This window comes from Centruroides vittatus, unplaced genomic scaffold, assembly GCF_030686945.1.
Source record: "Centruroides vittatus isolate TY-2023 unplaced genomic scaffold, ASM3068694v2 contig_1154, whole genome shotgun sequence".
In the NCBI taxonomy this organism is placed as follows: Eukaryota; Metazoa; Arthropoda; class Arachnida; order Scorpiones; family Buthidae; genus Centruroides; species Centruroides vittatus.
In genome coordinates this window covers 955,338-983,108 of record NW_027120741.1, presented here as the reverse complement: position 1 = coordinate 983,108, position 27,771 = coordinate 955,338, and the positions used below count along the sequence as shown (strand labels likewise).

Genomic DNA, 27,771 nt, shown 5'->3' with positions numbered 1-27,771 from the left:
ATCACAGCTGAAAGTTGTTTACAGCATCATTTTGTCTGTTTTTAAGGTTACTGCTGACTGGTATATTGGAAAAAACGAGTTTTGTAAACGAGAGTAGCATTAAAATGAATCTCAGCTTTTTTTTTCCAGCAATATTTTCCCCGTTTACTTTATGGAATGAGGATTTAAGATATTTTAACCTTTGTTTAACTCAACTATTACTTTTTCATACTCTTAAATGGTTTTATATCCACTGTAAAAAATATTCAAGTAATATTTTTTAGTTTATTTAATATATAATAATGAAAAAGTTTTAAATCTCTTAAGTATCTTTTGAGATATTACTTTAATTTCTTTTAAAAATATATTATAAATATAAATCTTATAAGGATAAAACGAGAAATGTTTTTGTAAATTTTAACGCGAGCTTTAATATGTGAACTGTAAGAATTTTGCTGTGAGAACAGAAAAAATATCTGTTTGCTATAACAAATTATTTTTGTAATGTAAAGAATTACGAATTTTTCCCGTTTTTATGGGAAAATAGCACATCTGAAACTTTTTAGAGATTATTTTATTTATAATTTCTTTTTTATTTATTATCTCGAAATTTTTACTACCTTAAGTCTGATAGATATAAAAACTTTTATGGACATTCCAAGCATTTTTAAAACAAATTTTAGGAATTGGATAAATTATTTATGTTAGAGGAAATCTATTCACGTTTAAATAATAAAATGTAAACATAAAACTTTCACTTGCGAGTACTTAAAAGTGCAATTTAATATAATTTTATCCTTTCCAAGTAAATTTTGAAACGTTTCCTATCAGAATGATTAAAGCGATTGCTAATTAATTGCATTATATAATAAATCACATTTAACTCTATTTACTATAAAGACAATTAATGAAATTCAATTAGCTAAGATCTATGATAATTTCCTTGCGCATTCTGCATACTGTGATTAGCTTATCCTCATATAACGATATATATATATATTTTTTATTCAATTATATTTGCGATTTCCTATTCTAAACATCACATTTAATGGCTGTTTTCTCCGTACAATCAACTGAAAAAATCTATTTTAATTAGACTTATCCCGCAATTTAATATAAATTATCTAACATTTTAAAGAGAATATTTTTATTTATTATTGGAAGAAAAGTTAAGTTATTTAAACGATTTAGCAATTTAATTAGCATGTTTTTTTGTTTAATCAATAAAAAATATGACTTTATTATTTCGATATGTAATACATTTTTTTAACTTGTCATATTGAAAATTTATTTTAGTTAATGATGTTATTAGAAATTAAAATATGTTTTCTTATTCTTTACATTGTTTTTCCTAATGGCAGTGTTTTTCTTAGTTTACGAGTTTCATTTCAATAGAAGCTGTCTTCGCAAAAATCTTATTGTATCCGTTTTAAAGTAATACATTGCTAACATATATAAAAATCTTGTTTGTATAAATATTCAGTATATTGCATGCAGTTGTTAATTGCATGCGCTTCAATTATATGGTTATATATCTTAAATGTATCATTACATAATTTAACAATTAGAATAATAATATATTGACACTGTTATATAAATATCAATATATAACTCAAATTATAATTATATATTGAATACAGTAGATCTGTACTTTAACTGTGTTTTTTATCAAAAGAACCAACATAATTTCTCGCATTAGAGATATTTATTATAATAAATGTGATAATACTTTAAAATTAAAATATTAAACTTATAAAGATGAAGTCCTTCTATGAAGCATCGATGCCATTTACTTAATGTTATTATGTGGTCTTTTGAAGTTTAGCAAATATTTTAATTATCCTTTGAAATTATTACTTGAGCGGTGTAAATTTTTAAAACAAAGTAATAATAATTAAGTCTATTATTAAAGTGTATTATAAAATTATTTTTGTGTTATCAATTAAAGTTATTATAATAGGATAATTTATTTAATTATATATATAATCCTTGGAATATTTAAATTGAAGTAGTATTACGTTTGATATGATCTCATAATCATGAACATTTTTAAAGGAAAAAAATTGTATAATTGTAGTAGAATAAAATACAATCTCTTCTAAGTGTGTAAAGAGAACAAATTAATTTTAATTAAATCCAACAATAATATTTTCTACTATAATAGTTGCTTCTAATAAACGAATTTGTTCATAAGCGATAGACAAATAAAGGAATAAGATTAACAAAACGAAAAATCTCGTGAGCTCATTTTCACAAGATGACCATACTTTGTGCTATCGAATAACACCAGGTAAACGTAAACAATACCACTTTGTTGGACATAGTGAACCACGGAGGAATTTACAAAATTCGCATACCGCATCTTCTCTCTCTCTCTAATCAACTGAGTTGTTCTACGAGTATGTATCACGCTGTTTTTATTTTTTGTTTTTTTTTATAAATGTTATGCTTTTCTTAATAAAAGACCTGACCTAACCTGACTCTTAGCCATAAGAATTTAAATTTTACTTTTTTATTTAGTGTTTGAAGTATGGAGAAGCTTAAATCTTTTGTAAAACTACAAATTTTGAATGTTCTATCCCAAACATTTTATTTTATTAGACCTGTTATTTTAATTGCACAAAATTCCATAATGTGATGATTTTAGAAACACGTATATCGCATTATGGTTAAAAAGGACTGTAATTATTATTACTTATTTATTAATGTAAAGAAAATAAATGTAAGTATAATTTACGAATTTATAAATATATTTATTATTCGTATCACATTTTATTCTTCTGCTAGAAGAATTATTTATTTTGTTTATAAACATTATATTTATTGTTTATTTTAATGACAAATGCAATTAATATTTAAATAATTATAAACGGACTATTGTATTTAATTATTCGTTTTGCTCGAAATATTTTACAATTATATGAATATAATTAAAGACGTTAGAGGATTGTTAACATTCAAATTCACATATAGAATGTAAGTTTCGTTGAGGATACGTCGATTCAAATTTATATTATTTCTGTATTATTTTACATAGTTGAATTATGTCAAAGAACAGAATGACAATGTTATTCTGATACATGCATTAGTGATTTCAATGTTAAATAATACTTTTAAAAACAGGAAGAAAACTTTAATTTTGTGTGAAGTCCACAATCCCTGATTAATACATTTTGAGAATATCAAAAGCCACAAAATAATATAATTTTAAATAAACATGCATGGGCTAAATCACACGAATCAATAGATAAGATATTTATTTTACTAATAATAGTATAAATTTTAATTACTTCCCTTATTATTGACAGATAATTTGTAAATTAAAAACGCAAAAGAATTAAAAAATTATACATATTTATCGAATAATTATAGTCATATATCAATATGGAATTCAATAATTATATCAAGAGAGTTGTTGTAAAATATTCCCTCTTTGGAAATTAAATATTAACATGTTATTATTAATTAATGTTTTAAATATGTACATAAATGAAAGATATAAATTCATATGAATAATTTTAATTATTCTTAATGTAAACTTAATAAATTTTAATTATATTTTCGTTATTAAACTTTAAAAATTTACTTCCGAGTTTTCTGTTTACATTATGAACTCCGAATCAAACTATAAATGCTTGAAAGACCGCTCGCGAGAATATAAATTTATTTTATTCACTTTAAAGATATACATTACAGTAATTTCGGATAAATTGGCGTTTATGTATTATTTATACTAATCACTTGAAAAATACTGCCAAGAATTTAACTAAATAAGTGTTATGGCCACTAGATAGTAGTTAAAATAATTGCAGCCATTTCTATAAATGTATCTAGGGAATTCCTTTACAAATAGTAAGCGTATAAACTGACTGTACGAAGACAAATCTCGCATTACGTATAAAGAATAAAATAAATAACCGTGGTACGACAACTATAGTCTAGTTTGCTGCTACAAAAATGAAATGTCTTCATAAAAGTGATGCTTAAGCATATATATCTTTCAAAAGTATCTGCTCTCTTTTATTTTTATGAATCCTGTAAGGTAGTTTACATACTAAAAAACATCTAATAAAAATGTTTTATTTTTAACTTTTTAGTCAAATACTGTGCAATATAGACACTAATTTTCGTTAATATGTAGTCTCGTGATGATATGAATTTATTCATTAAATACTTCAGATACGTTTAATTAATTTAAATTTATTCGGGCAATAAAGGTAGAATTTTTTTCGAAGTAAAGAAATTATTTCAAATAAATTATACATAAACATAAAAACAACGATCTCATTTTAATATAACAATATCAATTTCTAAGCTTTCTTCAAGTCAAAAACTTTTAAAATTGGAACGTTTTCGAAACATATCAGTAATATAAATACAGAATTATTCAAAATTCAGTTCTAATTAAAAGTTATTGACTTCTTGAAAAAAATGAGAAGTTGTTTTGTATTATTTGAATGCAATTCTTAGTTAATGTTATTTAGAATTCTTAAAAATGCTAGTCAAATTCTTTCATAACTTTTGAATTTTAATAATACAACAATTGAACTAAAAAGAAAGACGAGCACAGATGAATTTAACGTCCGTTCCAAATATGTCCAGTCTGAAAGTTTTAAACTCGAAAACGTGTACGTCGGACGTTCAGCGCCGCTTTCCTGTAAGCCTAGAAGTTTGACAATAGCGTTCGGAATGTCCAGCATGATTCCACCGACTTTCCAAACGCCATTGTCAAACTTCTAGGCTTACAGGAAAGCGGCGACGTACACGTTTTCGCGTTTAAAACTTCGGCCTTATGAAGAATAATGTTTTAATTTAGAAAATATATATATATATTTTAATATTTTTTTCGAAATTAAACATTTACATCACATATTATATAAATGCCGAAAGTTCTTGATTTTATAGTATGATATTTCAATGACTGATTACACAGTCCTACAAAATGTTATACACTTTTAAAATTTGTCCTTTTTCTTTTTCTTTCTATTTTATTTCTATTTTCACTTTTTAAATTATAAAAAAATCAAAATAAAATAATGTTTAATAAATAAGTTTTTAGTAAATCTGAGATATATATTTATAATTTAGACTAAAAACATACTTAATATACTATACGTCTTATGTATTTAAAAAAAAAATTAAAAATACTTTTTGAAAATATATAGTCAACACAGACAAACAAATATATATATATTGCATTATTCACGCTTTTAATTTTTGTTTCTTTTAAAAATATAATCTTAGTAAATTAGTAAAATCTTAGTGAATGAAATATTTCTATAAATTGGCAAAATTATAAAAGAAACTTAAAAGAGCATGATTTTTTAAATAAACTTTTAAATTAACCATTTACAGTAATGAGAGTCTTCCTTTGAAAATAATAATATCAAAATAAAAACTTTCGACGCCATTTTGGATAAAGTATTTGAGGATTTTGACTGCAAACACCAAGATATTTGTCTCGCTAGTAAGCTTATCAACAAATGTTTTAATCTCCAATAATCAAAATTACAACTCAAAATTCATGATAAAAATAGTAACTGAATCCAACTATATTGATTAATTTTTACGAAAAATACAATTAAAAGTATTTTTTTTTTCCTTTTTTATTGCTAAAATTCAAAGTTATCGTTATTTATATAGGCTTATACTTTATTCGTTACTGATGGAATCCTCTATTTTAATCCATGGATTATCTGTGATTTCTGCTAGACGAAATTTAAATCTAAATTCGTCAGAAAGTAATACGCTGGCCACTAATTGAGGCTTATTACTTATTGTCGCATCGATACCCAACCTAATATAACAAATAAAATAGTATTAGGATAAAATCTAAATACCGAAAAAAAAGGAATGACAAATTGAATTTACCTTAGGGCCTTCTTTAAAATATCTTCTTTATCTACTGTCCAAAAATATACTTTGGAAACTTGACTTTCCTTCATATTTTTTCTACGGACTCTACTATTTAATCCTTTCTCCGAGAATAAGAAACAATTAGTTATTCCATTCGACAGCCAAATGTTGTTAGTGCCAATATCCAGTAATGTTTCTTCTACTAATGAAGACTCTTCGTAACCTGCTATGTCGTATCCTACTGTAATATTAATTAATTATAATTTAAGCATATTTATTATATATATTTAAAGATAAAATTAATATTATTAAAATTTATTTACCAAATTTTTGTTCTAAATCATAAAAGTTTTCCTCTTCCATAGTCTTTCTGAAACTCTTTATGAAAGCAATATCATCCGAATTTGAAACACTTACTATAATCCAAATGTTATTTATTGATTTATCTAGTTTAAGAAAATATATGTATTTTCTATAAATTAATTATTTCCGTCAAAGTTTTATTAAATGTTAAAAATTTAAACAAATAGATATAATAATCTATCATATATATTTATTTAATGAAATTAAATTATTCAAAATTCTGTGCTTAACGAAAGCTGCAATACTTCTCCCATTACAATTATAGTTATACTTATATTTCAATAAATATTCATGAAGATGTATCAAATTTCTCAGTAGATTCTAACTAACGATAAATGTAATTCTACATAAAAAATCTTTGTAGAATTACAATAAAATAAAATAGAAATTCGTTAACCCAGCACCTACGGTACCAGATTCATGTCGGATTATCAAGACGACAGTGCCGTCTTTAGAACATAAGGGGCCCTGGGCCAGAAGAATGTTGGGGCCCCCATGAAGAAACAAAATCAATACTATTATAGATTACAGACCTAGGGGTCGCTGGTGTAGCTAGCACGGGCGAGACCGGTTACGGATATCGTGTTATCACCCTTTTAACATATCCCAGAAAATCTGTTCACCTTTTTTTTTCTTTTTTTAGCCGGTGAGATTTTTCACCCTGTACTCAACACTTTACACTACGTGTTGGAGGAGTAATTTCAATCGTATTATTAATGGTTTCTTCATTCAAGTAACCTATTTGTTTTCTTTGTAACTTTATTACTTTCGGATTCAGGGGCCCCTACGACCTCGGGGCCCTGGGCCCGGGACCCGTAGGCCCTCCCCTAAAGACGGCTCTGCAAGACGATGCTATTTTTGAAAACGATGAACGTTGCAATCATTACTGTACAATCATACGTACTGTACATAGCAGCGCACGCTATAAAAAAATCAATAGCAATGTTCAAGCCAACATAAACAAGGTGCTGTAATAAAATCAGCCATTTTTTTTTTAATTACGTTGCCTCCATCCCACGATATGTAGCAACGTGTAAATTGATATATTAATTTGTATTAATATTTTAGTTTATTGACAAAATAATGTTTTAATTAAAAAAATAAATTAATAAATTTTCGTGAGTAACCTTTAATAAAAATGTGCATATATCAGATTCCGCCCGTCACTATCCCTCTGTTCCTCTGATGGCCTGCGCCATGATGGGCATTATTTCAAAGGTCTTCTAGCACACTCAGTGTAAAGCAAATTAAAGATGAAGTAAGATATAATTTCATCCTTTTATAAGTTGTATACTGTATACAGGATCTTCCAAAAAGAGTGCCACCATTTTAAGTTACTGTAATTACGGTATATTAGTATTACCTGAGAAGTATACGATGCACTGTACAGTACATCAATCGATAAAGTAAATGTCCGAGTCTCCTCTGTCATCCTCATATAAACGTATTTTTGTCTGCTGCCTGTAGGAAGCGCCTTAAACAAAAATGGTGATTTCGCAACAGAGAAGGCGTTTTATGTTCTGCAGTTTGCAAAGTCGAGATCAGTCAGCATTGTACTGTACAAAAAGAATGTTTGTTTTACATGAGGGATCACTTTGAAATTATCTGCGAAACTCATGTGGCACAATGATAATTGATTCCGACTTTGCGAACTGCAGAACGCTAAATGGCTTCTGTTGAGAAATCACCATTTTTGTTTACGAAGCTTCCTAGAGACAGCAGACAAAAAGATGCTTGTATGCAGAAGGCAAAGAAAACTCGGACATTTATTCTATCAATTGGTGTACTGCACAGTACATCGCATACTTCTCTGGTAATAATTAACATAATTATAGTAATTCAAAATGGTAGTATTTTTTGGAAGATCGTGTATTATTAAATAACAATAAACGAAATTAAAGTATCGTAAATTTTGTTTTTATCATGTTTTACAATATTCTATAAATTTTAATATATATTAAAATTCACCGTATTTCCATAAATATTCTATGATCTTCTTAGCCAAATCTTTTCCTGCTTCAATTTTCGCTGATTCAGATAAAGACGACACTTTGCAATCTAATAACATCAAAACTAAATCTCTTCCGTATGTAAAACTGCTGTCTGTGTAATATATTTTAAAATAAATTGCAATTGATTTATTAAAACAATTTAAAATATTTGAATAAAAGATATCAGTAAATATCTATATTTTTATTGTTAATATGAAGCCAGCAATTATAATTAATAAGAGGCACTTTTACAGTTAAAATCTGGTAATTAACTCTATTTAAAATGTTTTTATACATTAAATGGAATATAAATTGTTGTACTTCATTAAATAAAGCAAATAGGATTTGATAAATTTACCTGGTGGTGTTAATTCATTTATTTTAAGCAAGTATTCAGACAGTAATGATTTTGATTCACAAAAACGTCCACAATCGCAAGGAAAGCCGTGATATATATAATTGGCAGATCCATTAGAATCGAACTGAATATCTACTTCTATGGCATTTGCATCTTGTTCTAAGTATTCTTCAATCTCTTCAATGCCATTAACCATATGAGCAATATTCCAGAATGGACGAACATCCTGAATACTTAACTAAATAATTTCCATTCAGTTTCAGTTATTAATAAATTTTTTTAATAAACACTAAATAAAGTTAAAATATTTGTATATTTTTACGTGATTTAATATTAATATGCTTCTAATATTGAATATATAAAATTATATTGATATAAAATCACCTGAATACTTGATAAAATGCACAGATAAATGAGCAGACACATCTTCTTATAATCCTATAATAAACTTGTCTTATAAAATTAATGCTGACATTCAGTTATAATTACACAAATCAGAAATTATATTTTATGTAGTTATTAAAATTTTATTTTTTAAATCAAAAACAATAAAACAAATATTTTTTTGTATTACGAATATTAAAATACCGTATACATTTTTGAATATTTAAAATTTATTTAGATCGAAACACAAATAAGACAATAGGATTTGATTGTTTTTTAACATTTGAAATGAAAACTTATTTATATAATTTGTGAATATTTTAAATAAATCATTATTAATTTATATATAATTTAATCATTTAATTAAATTATTATTTAAAATATTATAAAAATTTATTTTTATATCCAAATGTTGTTTTTTTATATAAAAAAGTTATTTACAATAAAATTAAAATGTGATATATTAAAAATATTTTGCGTTTCTTTCATTTATAATCACTATCACTTCGCTAAAAAGCATCCAACTGTACTAAGAGGCACTGTCGTATTTATTACTTTACTTGTATGTTAGAGGTTGCCAGACGTCATCGATTTTTATTCCTGTATTTAAATTTATTTGACTATATAAAGAAACTTCTGTAATCTCTAAACGTTCATGTAATTTCCTTTTAAAGAAATTACGTAAACAATGCAACATAATATAAGTATCCTTTTAATATTAAAAAAATTTGGATATAAAAATAAATTTTTATAATAGTTTAATTATAGATTGTTATATTTAGATTAAACATGTTAATTCTCTATTGTATAAAAACTACAACAAAAATCTTCAAATCTACTAGCTGATTATTGGTTGCAATGTTTTGTAATAACAATTAAATAATGTAAAAATATTTATTATATTGTAATATTTACATTATCGGGTATTTGTAAATGAGAACTGATGTGAGGTGAACCACTCGAAATGTATATTCTGTAATCAATAAAATCTATTTTTTTACCATTTGTCTGAAATGTTCCTGTATGATAAGTTCGTAATAAAAGCAAATTTATGCTAAACCGAAATTGCGAATATGATAGAACAAGAAGCTATAGAAACAAATTTTCTGGTGTTTAGACAAATTAACTTAACTATATAAAACAAATCTCGTTATAATCCAATCGATAATCTAGTATAAGGAATACTATTTTATCGCCATGTTCAAAACTTTTATAAATAGAGATTAACCACTTCATAAAATTCGTCTAAAATTGACTTTGTTTTTTTGTTTCAATAGAATTTTAGGTCAAACAGTGAGTGCACTGCAGTTGAGGAACATTCTTAGCGAAATGTTCTTGTACGTAGAGTTCACTTACATTCCTTGGCTCTTTAGTACAGCATTAAAAGCTGATGGACAACGAGATTGGTTTTTCCGCAGGACTTTCCAGTGCTGCAGTGAAGCATCTTAAAGGGGTAACTCGTCTTAAGTTTAATTTCTTCTAGCGCTGAAATAATGCGTTTGAAGGCTGTATTTATAGAACATTTTTGGATCCCCCTAAGCTTAGAAACACGCTCTAAAGAATTGCCACTATCTCGCGGAATACCCTGTATATTACCATTTCCATAAACTATCATTTAAACATTTAAAAATTAATTAACTAATCACTAATTACTAATTCACTTTACAAAATAAATTCTATATTTCTTATTTCTTCCTTATATATATTTAACAAAAAGATTAAAGGTTGAGGAGTTCCTCGCGTGTCTAGAGCGTAGAGCGAATAGTTTTTCTGGCCCTCCTTCATTTGTATCTGCGATAATTTCATATAATTGCACACTCGCTGTTTGTTTTTTTTTGTGTAAAAACTATGAAATGATTAAAAATATAAAATGCATTTCTGAATGTAAAAAGGTTTTCTTTTACTGTGCATTATGAAATTCATTTTTATAGAAACTTTATATACTTTATTACAGACATATACTGTAATAAAGGCTAATCAATCAGCATAATAATATATTTCTATGTGCAGACGTTATATTAAATTTACCAAGTATGAATAATTGCAACAATATACAATTGTGTGATTTCGTACCTTGTAATTAACTCATTATAATCATCAGAATTGAGAAATTAGTAAAGTTTATATTTGAATATTTAGAAAGTGAGTATAATAAAACTCGATATTGTCGATTAGTAAATGGATAAATCTAACGAAGTTTATCAATAAATATTCCAAATGCATTGTATCAATCAAGCAATTAGGAAAAGCGATATCAGCAATTAACTGAGAATTACGAGGCGATAGACCATTATTCGAGCTGTGAAACATGTTTACATTGATTTATTTACGTCGGTGTTACTTAACTAGTCAATTGATATCATAAGAGGTCGCATTTACAGTATTTTTTAGGATAGTGTTACAATTTTCCAATGTACTTAAAAGCTTCTATTGTTCTAAATTAATTCTAAGTTATATACATTTTTTTATTCTAAAAAGAACACAAACAATCTCAAAAAATTGTAAAAAAACTATATTATATATTTAAATTTCTTTAATCAACTAGCTTGAACCTTTGAGTAGACTATTGTATTTCTTTTTTCTTTTACTATATAATCGCAGTTGTATGTAGTTTAGATTTTTTGCTCAGTAAAATATAATCAAATCTATATTTTTCGTGATTAATAATAATAAGATGTGTACTGAAATAAATTCTTGTTTCGAAAAGTTAGTAAATTATCGCTCCAGTTAACTATTTTGATACTCCTTAACGATTTATAAAAATATGTAAAAATGAATATCAGATGGAAAAATAAAATATTCTATGATTTAGTAGTTTAATTGTAAAATATTTTGTTACATAATTTACTGTACAGTACAGTACCTCATGTCTGAATATATAATAAAATATTTATTATATAAAAATAACTAATCACACATTATCAAATTATCGGACTATTATTTCTTTTTAATGACTGTAATCAGATTTTTAAATGGTTTGATTACAGAATAGATTTTTAAAAAGTAGAATTTTTTATTCAGTGATGAGTAAATGATCTTATTCGTGACACGAATAGGAAACAGTTTTATACGTCTGTTCATCTAACCATGCTAATTATTATTCAAATAACGAAACTTCATTCTAAAATAAGTTTCTTTTAAATTTAATTCGATTTTTTTGGGTTCAATGATTTAATATTCATGAATTTATCAAATAAAATAAATTGTGCAATTAGCTTAAATCAGTTTGGTTTAGTCAAAAACTGTTTGATCGTAAATACATTCAATTTATCACATAATTCTCTCAAGTATTGTGTGAGAATATAAGAGTTGAATGATAGTGTCTAGCGACTTCTATTCATGTCGTTTTGCTTATATAGATTTTTTCCCAATCTATTAGAATAGTCGTGATCAATCCTCTTCAATACTGGGTCAGTTTCTTTTGAGTTTTTCTGAGGGTAGCGTAACAAAATACACATAATTTCGATATTTTTTAAAAAAGAGACAAAAACCAAATACATATTCGCTTTATGTATCTTTTTCTATTGAGAAAAATTCATATAATAAAAAAATTTACCTTTCACAAATTACAATGCTAGGTGTGTTATAAAATTATTTAATGTGAGTAATGGATATTTTTAATAATAAATCATGACTAAAAATATGCGTATTGAATCGAATATAATTAATTGAATACTAAATCATTCGAAACTATTATTTACGGGCAATCCCATAAGCATGTATGTAGATTTAATTTAAATATTGAAGAACATGAATCAAAATATAATGATGCATTTCAAACTTTAATGGTTCTTGAGGATTTCTTAAATAAGTCGAACATATATTTTATACTCTTTCTATGCTGTTATTTTATTTGTTTTTCAGTTCTGTCAGAGTAAATCTGGAAAAAGTTTAGAATATTAAAATGTATTTTTTATGCTACTTTTGAAGTAAAAACTTTCCTCTTTTCTAATATAATTTAATAAAAACGTGCTTGAGAATTATCAAATTAAAGAACATATTGTAGGAATCAAGTCGTGTACACGGTGGATTTTTAGGGGTTTAATCCTTTCAATTTGGTAATTTAAACAGTGAAATGTAACTATGTTAAAACAGTGTATCGTGTTTTTATTCTGTATCCGTTTAATTTTTTTGACTACTAGGCTCATATTACGTTACTCTATATAACTATATTATAAAAACTAATAAGCTACGTTATAAAAAGTTAATAGCTAGGTTGAGGCCGAAGTTTTAAACGCGAAAACGTATACGTCGGACGTTCAGCACCGCTTTCCTGTAAGCCTAAAAGTTTGACAATTTGACAATAGCATTTGGAACGTCAGTGGAATCATGCTCGACAATCCAAACGCCATTGTCAAACTTCTAGGCTTACAGGAAAGCGGCGCTGAACGTCCGACGTACGCGTTTTCGCGTTTAAAACTTCAGCCTCAACCTCGCTACTACGTTTTTCTTAACTTTTGTCTTTTATAAGCAGGACTGACTGATCGACAGACAGCACGAGAAAAAATAAGGATGACGTCCTGATCCGGAACTAGCTACAACGATTCATATAAGTCCGAAACTAATTTGAACCCGGATTTATTCCCACAGCAGATGAAAAACATCATTGCGAGGTCATCTGGCCAAATTAAAAAAAGAGACGATTTATAGAAGAGAAATAATCAAAATGAAATCTATATTGAATATGATTTATGATAGAAAAAAGAGTGTATTAAAATGTAAAACCGTTCGATTGTTATTAATAACGGTTTGTGAATTATAGATATATTTAATTAAATCAGTTTTAAATACAAAAAACTTCTTATAAATTTTTACTAGGTCTGTTTGCAACCATATAAATTTAAGAAATACAGATCTCTGACATACCATCCTGCCTTTGAGTACCAAAAGTCTTTTTTAATCATGCCCATCGATTTTTTGACTGTCTGTATTAGATCCCGGCCCCTAGAGCAGTAAATTAACTCCCTAATCATTTCTGCCACCCGGCCGTGGATATACCACCACTCATAATTCATGTATTTACAACATTGTTTCATGGTTTTCAATCGTCGTTTTTGGCAAACCGATGCCAGTTATCTCATAGATGCTGTGTTTTTTAGAAAGTATATACTAAACTATATTTAGACAATAATCTTATCATTGAAAAATTAGTCTAATAAGAAGATATCGGCGTTTCCATTACTTTTTAACGTATTGTAGATTCTACAATTAATGGATGAAATTCAGTTGAAGCAAATTATAAAGTGCAAATTAAAAACTAATCAGATAAAATATTAAAACAATTTCTAGATAATATCTTTATAATCTCATCGACAAGGATTTTTCTGGAATTTTATCTGATACCTCAGAAATTAACTACAGAGATCTTCATAAAATCACGGTTAATGTTACCTATGGTTCCAAAATGGCGGCTCGTCTCTGATTTAAGGAAACTAAAGAAAGAAAATAGTGGGGACACACGTTCTAGCCTAACATAACCTATTCTAATAAATTGCCATAATTATTACCGACCAAATTATTAGAATAGGTTAGGTTAGGTTAGAACGTGCGTTTCACTGTTTTCTTTCTTCTGTTTCCTTGAATCAGAGACGAGCCGCCATTTTGGAATCATAGGTAACATTAACCAAAATCACTGACCCAGAAATAAATCATTTCTGTATTAATAATTATCTGCAAAGTTTAACTTATATTTAATAAATTATTATAGAAGTCAAATAGTTTTTCGTGTAAAAGTGTATTCACTACCAAACAGTTAATGTATAAACTTTTAATTAAGTTATACATGCAATTACTAATTAATATTTTAATTATGTACCACTAAAAATTGACGTTTAAATAAACTTAATCATATTTTAGCAAAATATAAAATGAAAAAAAAAAAAAAAAACGGAATTGAGGAGAGTTTGCTTGTCCAATTCTTTCAATATAGAAATTTTCAAAACATTATCTTTCCTATAATCATCCCATAAAACCATTCTTTGTACAGACCTACAACCTGCTTTTGAAAACGATACAAAGCAATAGCAAACGTTATCAGAATCTAAAGAAGTCTCGTGATTCAAAAATGAATGAAGGAAAATATTCTTATTATAATAATATTTCGTTTTAGATACATGCATTTGAAAATTGAATTGTTGATCTAGAATTTCTATTTGAAAATGGTACATATATAAATTGCATGTTAAGCCGGTGAAGACGCTATTAACAGGCTAATTAAATTTCCTCCATTTTAGCAATTAGCAGTAATAGTCTCTTACTAATTATATTACTTATCATTAATCTAAAATTCATAGCTTTAACTAAATTTAATCTATTTATTCAAAATTAATTGAGTTGTTATTAAATTATTATTTAATAATACATTAATATGTTATGAAAAAATAATAATTAAAAAAATTCATTTTACCTTCCCTGCTGTTATAACATAACTCATGGGGAAGGATCTCAAATTTTTACTTTCTGGTTACTTTCCTGGCTGTTATAACATAATATTGTAATCATGTCACATTTGACCTTTCGGGTTTACGGAATCGTGATAATTTGACATCTCTGAACCCCAAAACGTCATAAATCTGATACCCAGAATATGCATATGCGTCTGTGTGTATTGGCGTCTATTTGGTTTAATATCTCAGTATAGAATAAAAGTTAAAGAACGAAATTTGGCACGATAACTTGTGTATGAGGGGCATTGACGTTATTAAATTTTGGTGGTTAAAGGTCGAAGGGGTGAGGAGATAGAGATGGGTCACGTATCATATGTCGAGGGTAGTCAAACTTAATGAAAATTTTACTAGTTATTAGAATTAACGATTTTTTTGAAATATAAAACTTGTCTCTATCCTTAAGATTTAGCTTTTTGCCATTTTATAGTAACTAATAATATAAAAAGTTTTTATAACACAATCTCATAACAGATGGCGCTACATACGATTTCATTTGTTATGATTAATAATATAAAAGTTATATTTTTAATAAAAATCTCATAACAGAGAGAAGAGTTAGGCAACTCGCTGCTGGATTTTAAGCCTTGTTTTTAATTTACGACAATTGTATTTTATTATTAAATAATTAATTAAACTGAAATTTAAAACATTCACGAAATCATTACATAATATAAATACAGACAAACCTCTGAAGAACGACTGTTGACAGGAACATAAAAACAATAGTCATTGTTTGGAGGTTATTTTGTATGATTTTTAAAAAAAATTCCTTAAAAATTTACCATAGTTCAAAGGCTCGACTGTAAAATTACTGATCTGTTTTAAAATAAAAATTATACTATAGAAAAAAGCAATAGTAAATAAATAAACAATATTTCCTACAAACGGAAAATCCAGTTAATAAATGTTTAGTCAATAATAATATAAGTTATAATTACTGCTTTTTAGTTATAGCCTGATTATTAACCAGCAGATGGCGACACGCCACTATTTTTAAAGGAAATTTACATTGCATTTTCGTTTTATTATCTAACAGTTTTTACTTTTTGTAATTTATATGTATGTTTAAAATTAGTTAAGTGATTTTTCGTTTCATTTTTGGCATATTTTGATTTTTTAGAGGAGTTTTATGTTTAATCATATTATAGACTTTACAGATTTTTCAATTCTATATTAAGACTTGAGGTTATAAACAGTGTTAATGTTCGGTGCGCCGTAAATTTAAAAGGTGATTAGAGATCGAAAAGTTGTATATTTATATAAAATGACACAAGAGGAATTTTTTGTTATGAGTTTAAGTTATAAAAGTAAATTCGTCTCTGTTTTTCTAAAGATATTTATCTACAGGTAAACATAACATTTCTATAGAATTTCTATAGAATTTTTATGACATTGTATATGTTACCGGCCAAACCCGATTTCAGGCCAAACTAGTTTGTCCTACGCGTGTCCGGATATACTAGATTGTTCTGGGCCAAAGCCCAGGACAATATAGTTTGGTCTAAATAGTTTAGTCTTAATTAGCTTGACCTAGGCCGAACTGATTTATGTGCTATAAATAGGTGCCAGTGTAAAAAAATGATTTTATGTAATTCGAAATGCCACCACAGTACACCCTGTAAAAATAAATAAAAGATTAAATATTTTATATGTTACACTAAGAAGCACAAATAAGTTCATTTTTAATTTTAGTTTGACTCTGAAAGTTATTTTATTATTTCGCTTAAATTTTTGAAAATATTTTCGAAAGTTAATTACCTTTAAAAGTGCATGGCTTAATAAAAAAAATACAAACTGATAAGTACTGATTAGCTTATTTATATTTTATAGTTTTGTACAAGTGTTCTGTCACTTCTAATCAATACCGTTTTTGGTTAATGTTACCCTAGGTATCGAAGATGGCGGCTCGTCTCCGATTCCAGCAATCAGAAGACAGGGAACAGTGGGGACGCACGTTCTAACCTAACCTAACCTATTCTAATAATTTGGTTGGCAATAAGTATGGTAATTTATTAAAATAGGTTAGGTTAGGTTAGAACGTGCATCCCCACAGTTTCAGAGACGATCCGCCATGTTCGCTACCATAGGTAACATTAACCCTATTTTCTTTATAGAATTGGCACGAGTAAATGTCATATTACACATAATTTAACATAAGCAAAATAAACTCATGAAATATGAGAACTTAGACTACATATACTCTGTGATAATATACCCCTTACTCTGTGACAACATACCCCCAGACGGAGTATGTTGTCACAGAGGTAACACAGTTTCTAAAATAATTAATAATTATGACAAAAAATTATTGAATGTTCATATATTCATTATAAACCAAATCAAAAGATATGTAGGTGTATACATTTTCACTTAAATCTAAAAAAAAAATTGATATTATAGACCCTAAAACTAGAAATGACTAAAAACTGTGACAATTAGCCCTGGTCTCCTCTAACATTCACCAACCTTTTCCTGAGAACATTCATATAGGTGATTTTTTTTATTCAAAAATCTGAATTTGTCCGTTTCTTTGCACGTTAGAAGCTTTAAAAATTATTATCATTATTTATTTTTCCATTTCTTCATATGCACTTTATTAATACATTATCAGGTGCGCGATCTCACTAATGTACTGTACGCATGATATGTATTTATTCTAATAAACAGTGCGCTATCTATAGCTGTTTTTCATCTTGAAAATACGCTGTTTACTAGAACAAATACGGTAATTTGTATTAAATTCTTTTAGTGTTGAAATATGGGTTGTATTTGTTTTCGTAATTATTAAATATTTATAAGGATATTTAAGACTCCGTACATTAATAAAACAAAGAATTATTTAAAATTAAAATTGATAATTCTGGAAAAATTATTTTAATCTTCCAAATTTTTACTATTTTATTATCTGGATAATAACAGGAAATTTTTCTAATTTAATAAATAATACTTTTCATTTCAAACATTTTTGTATGTTTTTATATTTATCTGATATTTTTAATTGTAATATGCTTGTTTTAGTTTATTACTGTTTAGAAAAAAGTCTTTCTCATTTACCTGCAATTTTTTTTCTGCAATAAGTAAATAACTATGTCTACTTAAAATAATAATCAGAAAAAATGGAATTGAAGTAAACAAATTTATTAATTATAGTATATACAGTATATATGAACGTGCTTACACGTTACTTTTATAATGAGTTAGGCCTACATCATCACTACAATACGATATTTTTGGCATATTTTTGGTTGTTTAGACAATTTGCAATGCATTCCTTCGGTTTCACATGACTACATACAATTTCCCTCATATAAGAAATAGGCAATTATACGTAGTTAATACCTAATTATCTATCTAACGTATTCCTGCTCAAACAAAAATTTTCACGACTCTACTTATAATCGTTGCAAAGGGCTATTATCAGTACACACTGGCAGAACTTTATTTGAAATGAGTTATATATCCTTTACCAATATTATATCAATTCTGGGAAGTAAAACAGATTGTCCCATATTGCTTCTAAGTTGCGATTGCAGAAGACCGGGTGATCGAGGAAGTTAAGGTGTCTGTTTAAGATTTAAAAAAGAAGTGGTCTCCAATTGGAAATTAAAACTACATAAAATACATAAAGAATACGATGATAATGACATTTAGATAAAATAAATAAATTTATTTATTATCATTAATACATAAATAATGAAACAGAATGTGAAAATGAACAGATGATATAACAATATTATCTGTTTATCTTCGTATTTTTGAAATACAAACTTTTATAAACAATAATTTTCCTTATAAAATGTAAATATAAATTTTCAGTTTTTTTATATAAAATATAACAACACTGATTTTATATTAATTTTAGAAATTATAAAATTCAAATCAAATAAAATTTATTATAAAATTTTAAAATAGTTATTAACAAAACGTTTATAAAAATATATTTTATTAATAATCTATGCAACATGTGTCATATTTTATAAACTGAATTTATTGATATAGCAACCTTTCTTAGTTCTGTATTTGTAAATTCACAAAAACGTTTTATATTCCTTACAAAATATAAACTTATAACAAATTTCAAAAATTTGATAAAAAGTTTTAAATTTTATTAATATTAAATTTAACAATTATGTTTTCTTTATTATTTTTAAAGTAGGAAAAATTATTCGAAATATGCTTTCATTTATATTTATTTCTATTTCCCAAAATAAAAATGGATCTTTAATGTGCATCACTCTTTTGCCGTAGCTAAATTTCAAATAATTTTTAACTGTTTAAACATGTTGCAAGGACTTTTGCTTGTTTTGAGTTCAAAGTAAAAAAAGGGAAAAAGAATCTTTTTCGACTTTAGGAGAAGCGAAGAGATGTTAGGAAATTATAGGATACCGTATATGTTCTACAGTATATACCGAATGATCGTAACTATGTCATCCTATTCAAAGATGTCTATAAAGATATTCAGCAATCCAAATGCAATCAAATTTGGCATGCTGACATTTCAGAACATGCAAAATATATTTCGGTTAAAAACATTTTGAAAAAGCATCGCTACTATAGTACTTTTGGCACTGACCAACGAGCTGGCTGCGTGGAGATTTCCGGGTTTTCTTCGCGTGTGCAATTCTTAAATAGAAACCAGTTTCGATAAAAGTCCTTCCGAACTTTTTGTTGATACACCCAGAAATTTTTGTTCAGGACATATTGTTTTGCTTTTTTATCTATATATTTTTTTAAAATTATTAATGTAGGCCTAAAAGTTGTAATCTACAGATACAGACACAAATACAATAAGTGCCAAAAATATTGTATTTGTATTTGTTTTCGTTGTACTCACCACTTGTTCTTGCATATCAACTTTTTTTTTAATTTTGCCAATTTCTCAATTAGCTTGCGAGCGAACCCTTTTAAAATTAAAATATATAAAGAATAGAGTAAGGTCAGTAGCACTGCTGAATGTCGATTTCAAGCATTCACGTTAATAAAGTGTGAAAGAGGAATTTTGAGTAGAGTTGAAAACGAAGAAATTACCACGGTAAATAAAAAATTTATTAATGCGTGAAGGCATACATATTATATTTTGTATTCATTTTATTTTATACATTTCATTTTATACAGGGAAATAAAAAAAGCAATTTTATTTAATTCGTCTTAAACATCATTTTCATATTTTGTTCTGAGTTTCATCAGAGTACATAAATATGTTTTTGTTTTTTATTTTTGGTACTGTATATGTACAACTGTTTTTATTATCATTCAACATTGGATAATTAATGTTTTATATACAGTAAAACCTGTCTATAGCGACCACCCACGGTTCCTTCAAAAAGTGGTCTTTTAGACAGGTGGTCGTCCAATACAGGTGGTGCTTTAATACCGTATTTCCGGACTATTTTGCGCACTTTTTAGCCATTTCTACTAAGCAAAACTCGAGGTGAGCAAAAATAAGCGAATTTTTTCAACGATAGAGCTATATTGGTATTGTATTTTATTGTTATCGGATAACTCGATTTACAGGAGTCGTGGTGATTTTATAAAACAGATTTAATACCAATATTTTAAAGATGAATACAATACTCGCATATCTTCGATTATAATGCACACTTTCTTTCTTCCGACTTAATTAATTCAACTTGGTTCTTCGTTCGCTCCTCAGTTACGTGTATTAGGTTTATGTCAGATATAGAAGCACGAGGTATCTCTCCACCACTTCGATTTTGGTTTTCGTTAGTTTAATCTTATTTTAACTTTAAAAATACTGTATTTTTTAAATATTTTCTTAAGTACAATAAAAAAATCATTAATTAATAATAAAACAATTTTTTTATTTTTTCTCATAAAACGATTTTATTATTTCTTCTCATAAACCGATTTCATTACATCAATGACAATCGCGGAATCGAAAAAGGAATTGTGCCTGTAAAACCAATTTTTGCATTAATGCATTTATTGTTTTTTGAATATTTTACGTGCGAAAGTTACTTGGATATTATTTTTCTGAAAAATAATATCCAAGGTGGTCGTTACACAGGTGGTCGTTTAATACGAGTAACTTGTATAAACGTCTCTATGTATAAACTATTCTGTGCCAGACATTTTTGCCCGTTTTGACAGGTGCCAGTCGAATGCAGGTGGTCGCATAATCAGTTATCACTGTATTTAATTCATAATGTAAAAAATGATAGATGGACTTTTGGAAATTGACCAATTCATTTTACATGTAAGCAAGTTGTAATTTTCCATAAACTATTTGTATTTATCAAGTACCCTATCTGACAATTGTATTATCAAAGGAATATTTTAGAGTAACAGCTGTCATGTTTAATCGGAATATTTGATAATTTTAATGACCTTGACGAAGATCATATTAATAGTCTTGGCGCCAAACATTCACAGTCAGACATTTGACAGTCAGACAAGATGATTTGTAGATGGTTGTTTAGCATTTTTGCACTTTTCATTCAGGTAATTTGGCATATTAAATAAAATTATAATCTCGAGATTTATTTTCAAAGTTAAAATGAGATAAAGATTATTTGTTTAAATTTCTGCACCATGGGATTTTTACTTTCAGATTTTTGCAAACAATGCTGAAGTTATTCCTATTTGGAATATTGGCCATATGGTCAATGCATTATGGCAAATCGATCAATTTTTAGATCTCGGAGCAAATGCTATAGAAGCTGATTTCAGTTTCGATAAACATGGAAATGCTGAATGGACCTATCACGGATATCCTTGTGACTGTTTTCGTAGTTGTAAGAAATATGCTGCGGTTGAAGATTATCTTTCTTATATAAGAGAATTGACAGATCCAAGTGAGCAAATTCATTTGATAAAAATTGGTCTTTTATTGTGAATAGATATTTGTAAGTTTAAAATAGTATATTTTTCTTTTAATAAAATTTTTAATAAAATTATTTATTCATATAGCAATAAGTAGAGTTTACCATTGAAAAGCATTTCTGTCGTTGAATTTATCAATGCCTCATAAGGAAGTTTAAAATAAGATGTAGTAATTTTTTAAAATTACTACATCTTATTTTAAACTAATATTTAAAAGGAAATGCAATTATTTATAATATCATTTAAAATTAATTTGAATTTAGTTGATACTTGCTGCGCTTGATATTATTATTTATTATCTATATTAAAATATAAAAAGTAAAATTCACATATTTCCAGTTAGAAAATTATTTCTAATGTCTGTCAGTGCAAAATAGACGGTTTCCATAAGGATCATATCGTATTGAAGATTCAAAAAACGAAATGGATTATTGTAATAGCTAACAAGCAAACCACAAAATATTTGCTTAGAAAATTACATCAAAAATTTATAAGTATCGCATTTTGCAATTAGTCGCGATATTTGCAGCTTGTCTTTGTCATTGTCAAAAGAATCTCTGTTTTCAACGATACAGCCAGAGCCGTCTTTGGTACTTGCGAGGCCCTGGGCCAAAAAAAGCTTGGAGGCTCCCGTAAGGAATTCGTAATAGAGGGTTAATGTTCATAATTTTTTTCAATTAGCTTTCTCTGATAAACGTATTGTTATATTTATAATAAAACTTATCAAACACATCTTTTGATTGTAATAATTTTATTACTTAATTGTAAGAGCCTTACTGTCCTAAATTCGAATTTTATTGTTAATTGTCTACTTGGACTTTACTTATTAATAGGACTTTATACTGGTGTTTAAAGATTGGCACAGTAATGAAAGTTAGTTCAGAAAAAACAAAATTTCTTTATTATATCACCTGCAGTAATAATTTCTGTACACATATTATACGTGTTTCGGGCTTGTATGCCCCTCATCAGCAGTATTACTACCAAACACTGAAAATAATAATAATAAAACAAATAAGACATTGTATATAATAAATTTCCCGACAATAAAATACAATTTTAAAACTTACAATAAATACATATTCCAACCCCGAGTACAACTGGATGATATTTCTCCCTTTAAATTTACATGGAGAAATATCATCCAGTTGTACTCGGGGTTGGAATATGTATTTATTGTAAGTTTTAAAATTGTATTTTATTGTCGGGAAATTTATTATATACAATGTCTTATTTGTTTTATTATTATTATTTTCAGTGTTTGGTAGTAATACTGCTGATGAGGGGCATACAAGCCCGAAACACGTATAATATGTGTACAGAAATTATTACTGCAGGTGATATAATAAAGAAATTTTGTTTTTTCTGAACTAACTTTCATTACTGTGCCAATCTTTAAACTCCAGTATAAAGTCCTATTAATAAGTAAAGTCCAAGTAGACAATTAACAATAAAATTTTATTACTTGTTGCTCTATTCAATTTTTCACATTTTGGAAGTCTCGAATGTTAGGAGGCTCCTGGTCCCAGGCCCGGTAGGTCCACACCTAAAGACGGGCCTGGATACAGCAATTCAGATCAAAGTAAATATGTATATAAACTTTTACTTTCCAAGCACATAGTTAATATTTTAAGCCTGATTAGCAATATCATAAAGTTTTTTTCATATGAACATAATAATACTTTACTATTGTAATAAAAAGTACAAAAAATATATATATTTTTATAATTATTTTGAACTTTTTATTTCAATAAATTATTATTAAATAATAATATCATATAAAATGCGATCACATACATTTTCGTAAAACATATGGTTTTACCGCGGATAATGCGTTATGATAATTGTAGAAGTTTTATGGCTTACTTTTGCTGAAAATTTGTATTAAAACATTATCATATATACTGTAAAAATTACAGCCGAAAAATAAATCACATGTAGGTACTGATTGCAAAGGAAATACCTTACCTTCAATCTCCGTGTTATCCGGCTCGGCCGTCAGCCACATTTAGCCGGATAATCGCGAATTTACTGCATATAATTTCCTAAATTATGATAATTCCTCATTTAGAGTGTTTCCAACAAGAAATAATAATCTTATAAATTATCCCATTAACTAATATGAAACTCAATCAATAAAATAAATATCAAGAAGCCATTTTTAAAGCTCATCAAACGCACGATAGGGTAGCGGGGTTACCACACCCAAGTTCAGGAAAACAATAATAATTTGAAAACATATTTTTGTCAAGTGATAAAGTATAAAATAAGAAATCCAGAGAAAAGAAAAATATAGCCTATCTATTGAATTAATTACGTAATTAAAGCAAAAATGTATAATAAGTACTGTATAAGCATAATATTGAATTGCTAATTTTTTAAAATTATTTTAGCGAGCCCAAAATTTAGAAAGAACTTCGTTTTATTGATGATCGATAATAAAATATCCGGGATGAATGATAAATTAAAATATAAAGCAGGAAGTGATGTAGCAGAGAAAATTATACGTTATTTGTGGTCAGGATCAGGTATTTTACTTTTAAAAATCTATAAATAATATATAAAATAAATGTATTAATAACTATTATTCTTGTATTTTTACAGGTAATTCTAAACTTTGGATTTTACTATCATTTCCTTATACAACCGATATTGGTTTCATAGTCGGATTTAAGGACACGCTGAAAAAAAGGGGATACAATCATATGGATTCTAAAATAGGTGATGAATACACAGAAAATATTTATGAGTAGCTGGATACTTTTGGGTATTTATACTTGAATATGTTTTATAGGATGGGATATTTCGGGTAACGAAGATCTCGAAGTTATTCGTAAAACGTACGAGAAGTTAAATATCACTGGATCAATATGGCAAGGAGATGGAATAACTAATTGTCTACCTCGTTCATCAAAACGTCTTTTGCAAGTTCTGAAGAAGAGAGATGCTCATGTCGAATGGGATTCGCTGAATAAAGTATATTATTGGACGTTGGATAAATGGAGTACCATGAGATATTCACTCAGGTAAAGCTTCATTGTAAATAGATTCAGTTAATGCGAGTTTAGTTAACTCATATTTTATTTTACAGAATTGGTGTGGATGGAATTATCACTAATTATCCTCACAGGTTTGTTGATGTCTTGTCAGAAAAAGAATTTTCTTCTACTCACAGATTAGCCACCATCGAAGATAATCCATGGAGAAAAATACACAGAACAAAGAAAGTTGAATATAACGAACGCACCATACTTGAATGTGAATACTCTCTTCTTGATGAAGAAAGTTACTATTCTGGTATGGTGAGATATTATAAAACAATCAGGCCTTTATTCATTTCGAATAAATCATCTAAAAATTAAAAAAATTAAACAATATCTCGAAACGAATTTGAGTTACTTGATTTTAACTTTAATAAATGAAATAATAAAAGAATAATTTACTTATTCATTTATTATAATTTTTTCACTGATTTATATAAATTAATATTACTAGGTTATTTTAATTAATAATAAGAAAACTGTTTTCTTTTAAGAAAACAGTTTTCTTTTAAGAAAACAGTTTTCATATTATTACTTTTTTAACTTTCACACTATTTATTATTACTTTCAAAATAATTTTTATCTTCAATATTCTTAATAGACAATGCCACTAAACACTGTGGTCGAGTGAATAAAACCACTGAACAACTTCCTAAAAGTGCTCCGAGCACCCCCCCCCCCCGTTGGTATGCCTACCCTAGAATGAAAAACTCTGGTCTAAGAGAACAAATAATGGGCATGGATAAAAAGCTTTCTTAATGCTCACAGAGCAGAAAGCGTTAACAAAGGAAAAAATATAATAAATAATTTAAATTGAAACAGTAATTATAACTAGAAGTTGATTACGTAGTTTAATACAACACTGGCTAACCGTTGTCCATCTCTATCGATGTTTCCTTGATCAGGCGAAGTATGTCTCCTTCCCAGGTATGTCTTAATAGCTGTTTGCAGACCTATCAAGAAAGGTAGTACATGAAAGCACAGCAGTGCCGTCAATGTTCCTTGCACCACTACAGAAGTTCAGCCAGTGTAGGATGCTTATCGCTGGCGTTTGGCCAATTCTCGTCTTGAAGGAGCAGTAGGTAGAAAGGAAGCTGTGTTGAAGCCCTCTTTTTTGTCAGTAGCGAATTTAGTATCAAATTTAATTGGTCTATTCGTATTCTATTGCATGCTTTCTTGTTTTACCGCGTGGAACAAAAAAGATTTTGCACAAAGTTCTATTCTGCGAAAGGGAAGCCATAAATGGCAATTTTATCATTTCCTGTTGCTCATTCTACAAAGCGTGCTGGATTGCTGTAGTATCGTTGTCAATAATAAAAAGTTCACCGGAAAGCAGGCAGTGGAGACGAGAAAAATTTTACTTTACATTAAAGCGTTCAAACAAGGGTATTCTAGAAACAACAGCATTAGATGGTTTTGATTGTGATAGATTCGTCAAGAGCTAGTTTGGACCACTGGTATAGAACGGGCCCCTTTCGTCTTTTATTTATTTTGTTTTGTTTGTGGATTTACGGCAGGCCCGCCGTAAGCGGGCGTGCAAGGCGTGCACCGCACGCGGGCGGCACGTCCAGGAGGCGGCAAATCGGTATTGCTGGCAAGCTCAGCGTAGGTAGTCGTAGTTAAACTGGAGCGGCATAATCGGTATTGCACACGGGCGCTCAAACAGCTAGCGGCGCTGCTGATTTACGGCAACGCAACACTATGGCGATCTGCCTAGGAGGAATGCCTTCCGGGAGTTATTTTGAAAAGTAACTGGCCACTATTTAGGCGTTACAGACGTGGAGAACACCACGTGGCCTGTCCGTCCTTGCGAGGCGCGAACCCATGACCGAACTACCTAGTGGTCAGAGAACGGAACCACTTAGCCACTGGTGGGCCCTTTTACTTATTTATTTATTGAACAAATGAAATAACGTTTCTTTTATTAATAAAAAGCAGTCTTAAGCATGTTATTTTTTGTTTTAAAAACTAGCATTAATTTATAGGATAGAAACCAATACGTGCCCAGAAAAAAATCTCGAGCTTTCCCTCTCATGGGCCCTGAAGAACAATCCACAGTTCCGAAGAGAAGAAAGTCTCGTCAACTTATAAATTACTGTCTGTCTTAAAAATAATAATAGAATACTTAATTTTCCTTGGAAGAAAAAGACGTGCTACATAAAGTATATTTTTCTTTCGAAAACAGTCCTTCTACATTTAAATATTTACTTTCGTATCTGAAAAAGTCATCTCTCTTTTACAAATAGACCAGTTTATTTCGCACATGCCTACTTGCATCGATGATCTCGACTAATTTGGCCGGAAAATAGTGATAACAAGGGTTTTTATAGATGGTATTGGAGCTACAGCCGAACAATCCTATCAAAGTCGTACAGTTTCTAAATATGTTACTAGAGCTCGGGAGTTGGCTGATTTTAGAGTTAAATCTCATCGAATCTCTTTGACTAGTGTTGATCTTTACAGCAGAAAATACATTTAATTGATAATTAACGTTTTTTGCAAATCTATAT

General features: G+C 27.9%; 2 protein-coding genes across 2 annotated transcripts in view; one reads left to right on the top strand and one right to left on the bottom strand.

Annotated features, from left to right (window-relative positions):
- The window catches only part of LOC136978591 (uncharacterized), a 42,515-nt gene that overhangs the window by 13,952 nt on the left and 792 nt on the right, over positions 1 to 27,771 (bottom strand). Inside the window, exons 2-7 of the mRNA XM_067274332.1 lie at positions 8,932 to 8,985; positions 8,511 to 8,785; positions 8,167 to 8,297; positions 6,159 to 6,281; positions 5,851 to 6,076; positions 5,643 to 5,776 (exon numbers count right to left, since the gene is read on the bottom strand). Of these exons, the coding sequence (XP_067130433.1) occupies positions 5,643 to 5,776; positions 5,851 to 6,076; positions 6,159 to 6,281; positions 8,167 to 8,297; positions 8,511 to 8,785; positions 8,932 to 8,973 (931 nt within the window). The 5' untranslated portion in view covers positions 8,974 to 8,985. The remainder of the gene's footprint in view (positions 1 to 5,642; positions 5,777 to 5,850; positions 6,077 to 6,158; positions 6,282 to 8,166; positions 8,298 to 8,510; positions 8,786 to 8,931; positions 8,986 to 27,771) is intronic.
- On the top strand, positions 21,789 to 25,658 carry LOC136978811 (dermonecrotic toxin Hl-PLD1-like). The gene is made up of 6 exons (XM_067274633.1): positions 21,789 to 21,839; positions 21,949 to 22,192; positions 24,614 to 24,748; positions 24,825 to 24,941; positions 25,015 to 25,246; positions 25,312 to 25,658. Exons 1-6 carry the CDS (start codon positions 21,795 to 21,797, stop codon positions 25,580 to 25,582), a joined length of 1,044 nt encoding a protein of 347 aa, XP_067130734.1. The 5' UTR covers positions 21,789 to 21,794; the 3' UTR covers positions 25,583 to 25,658.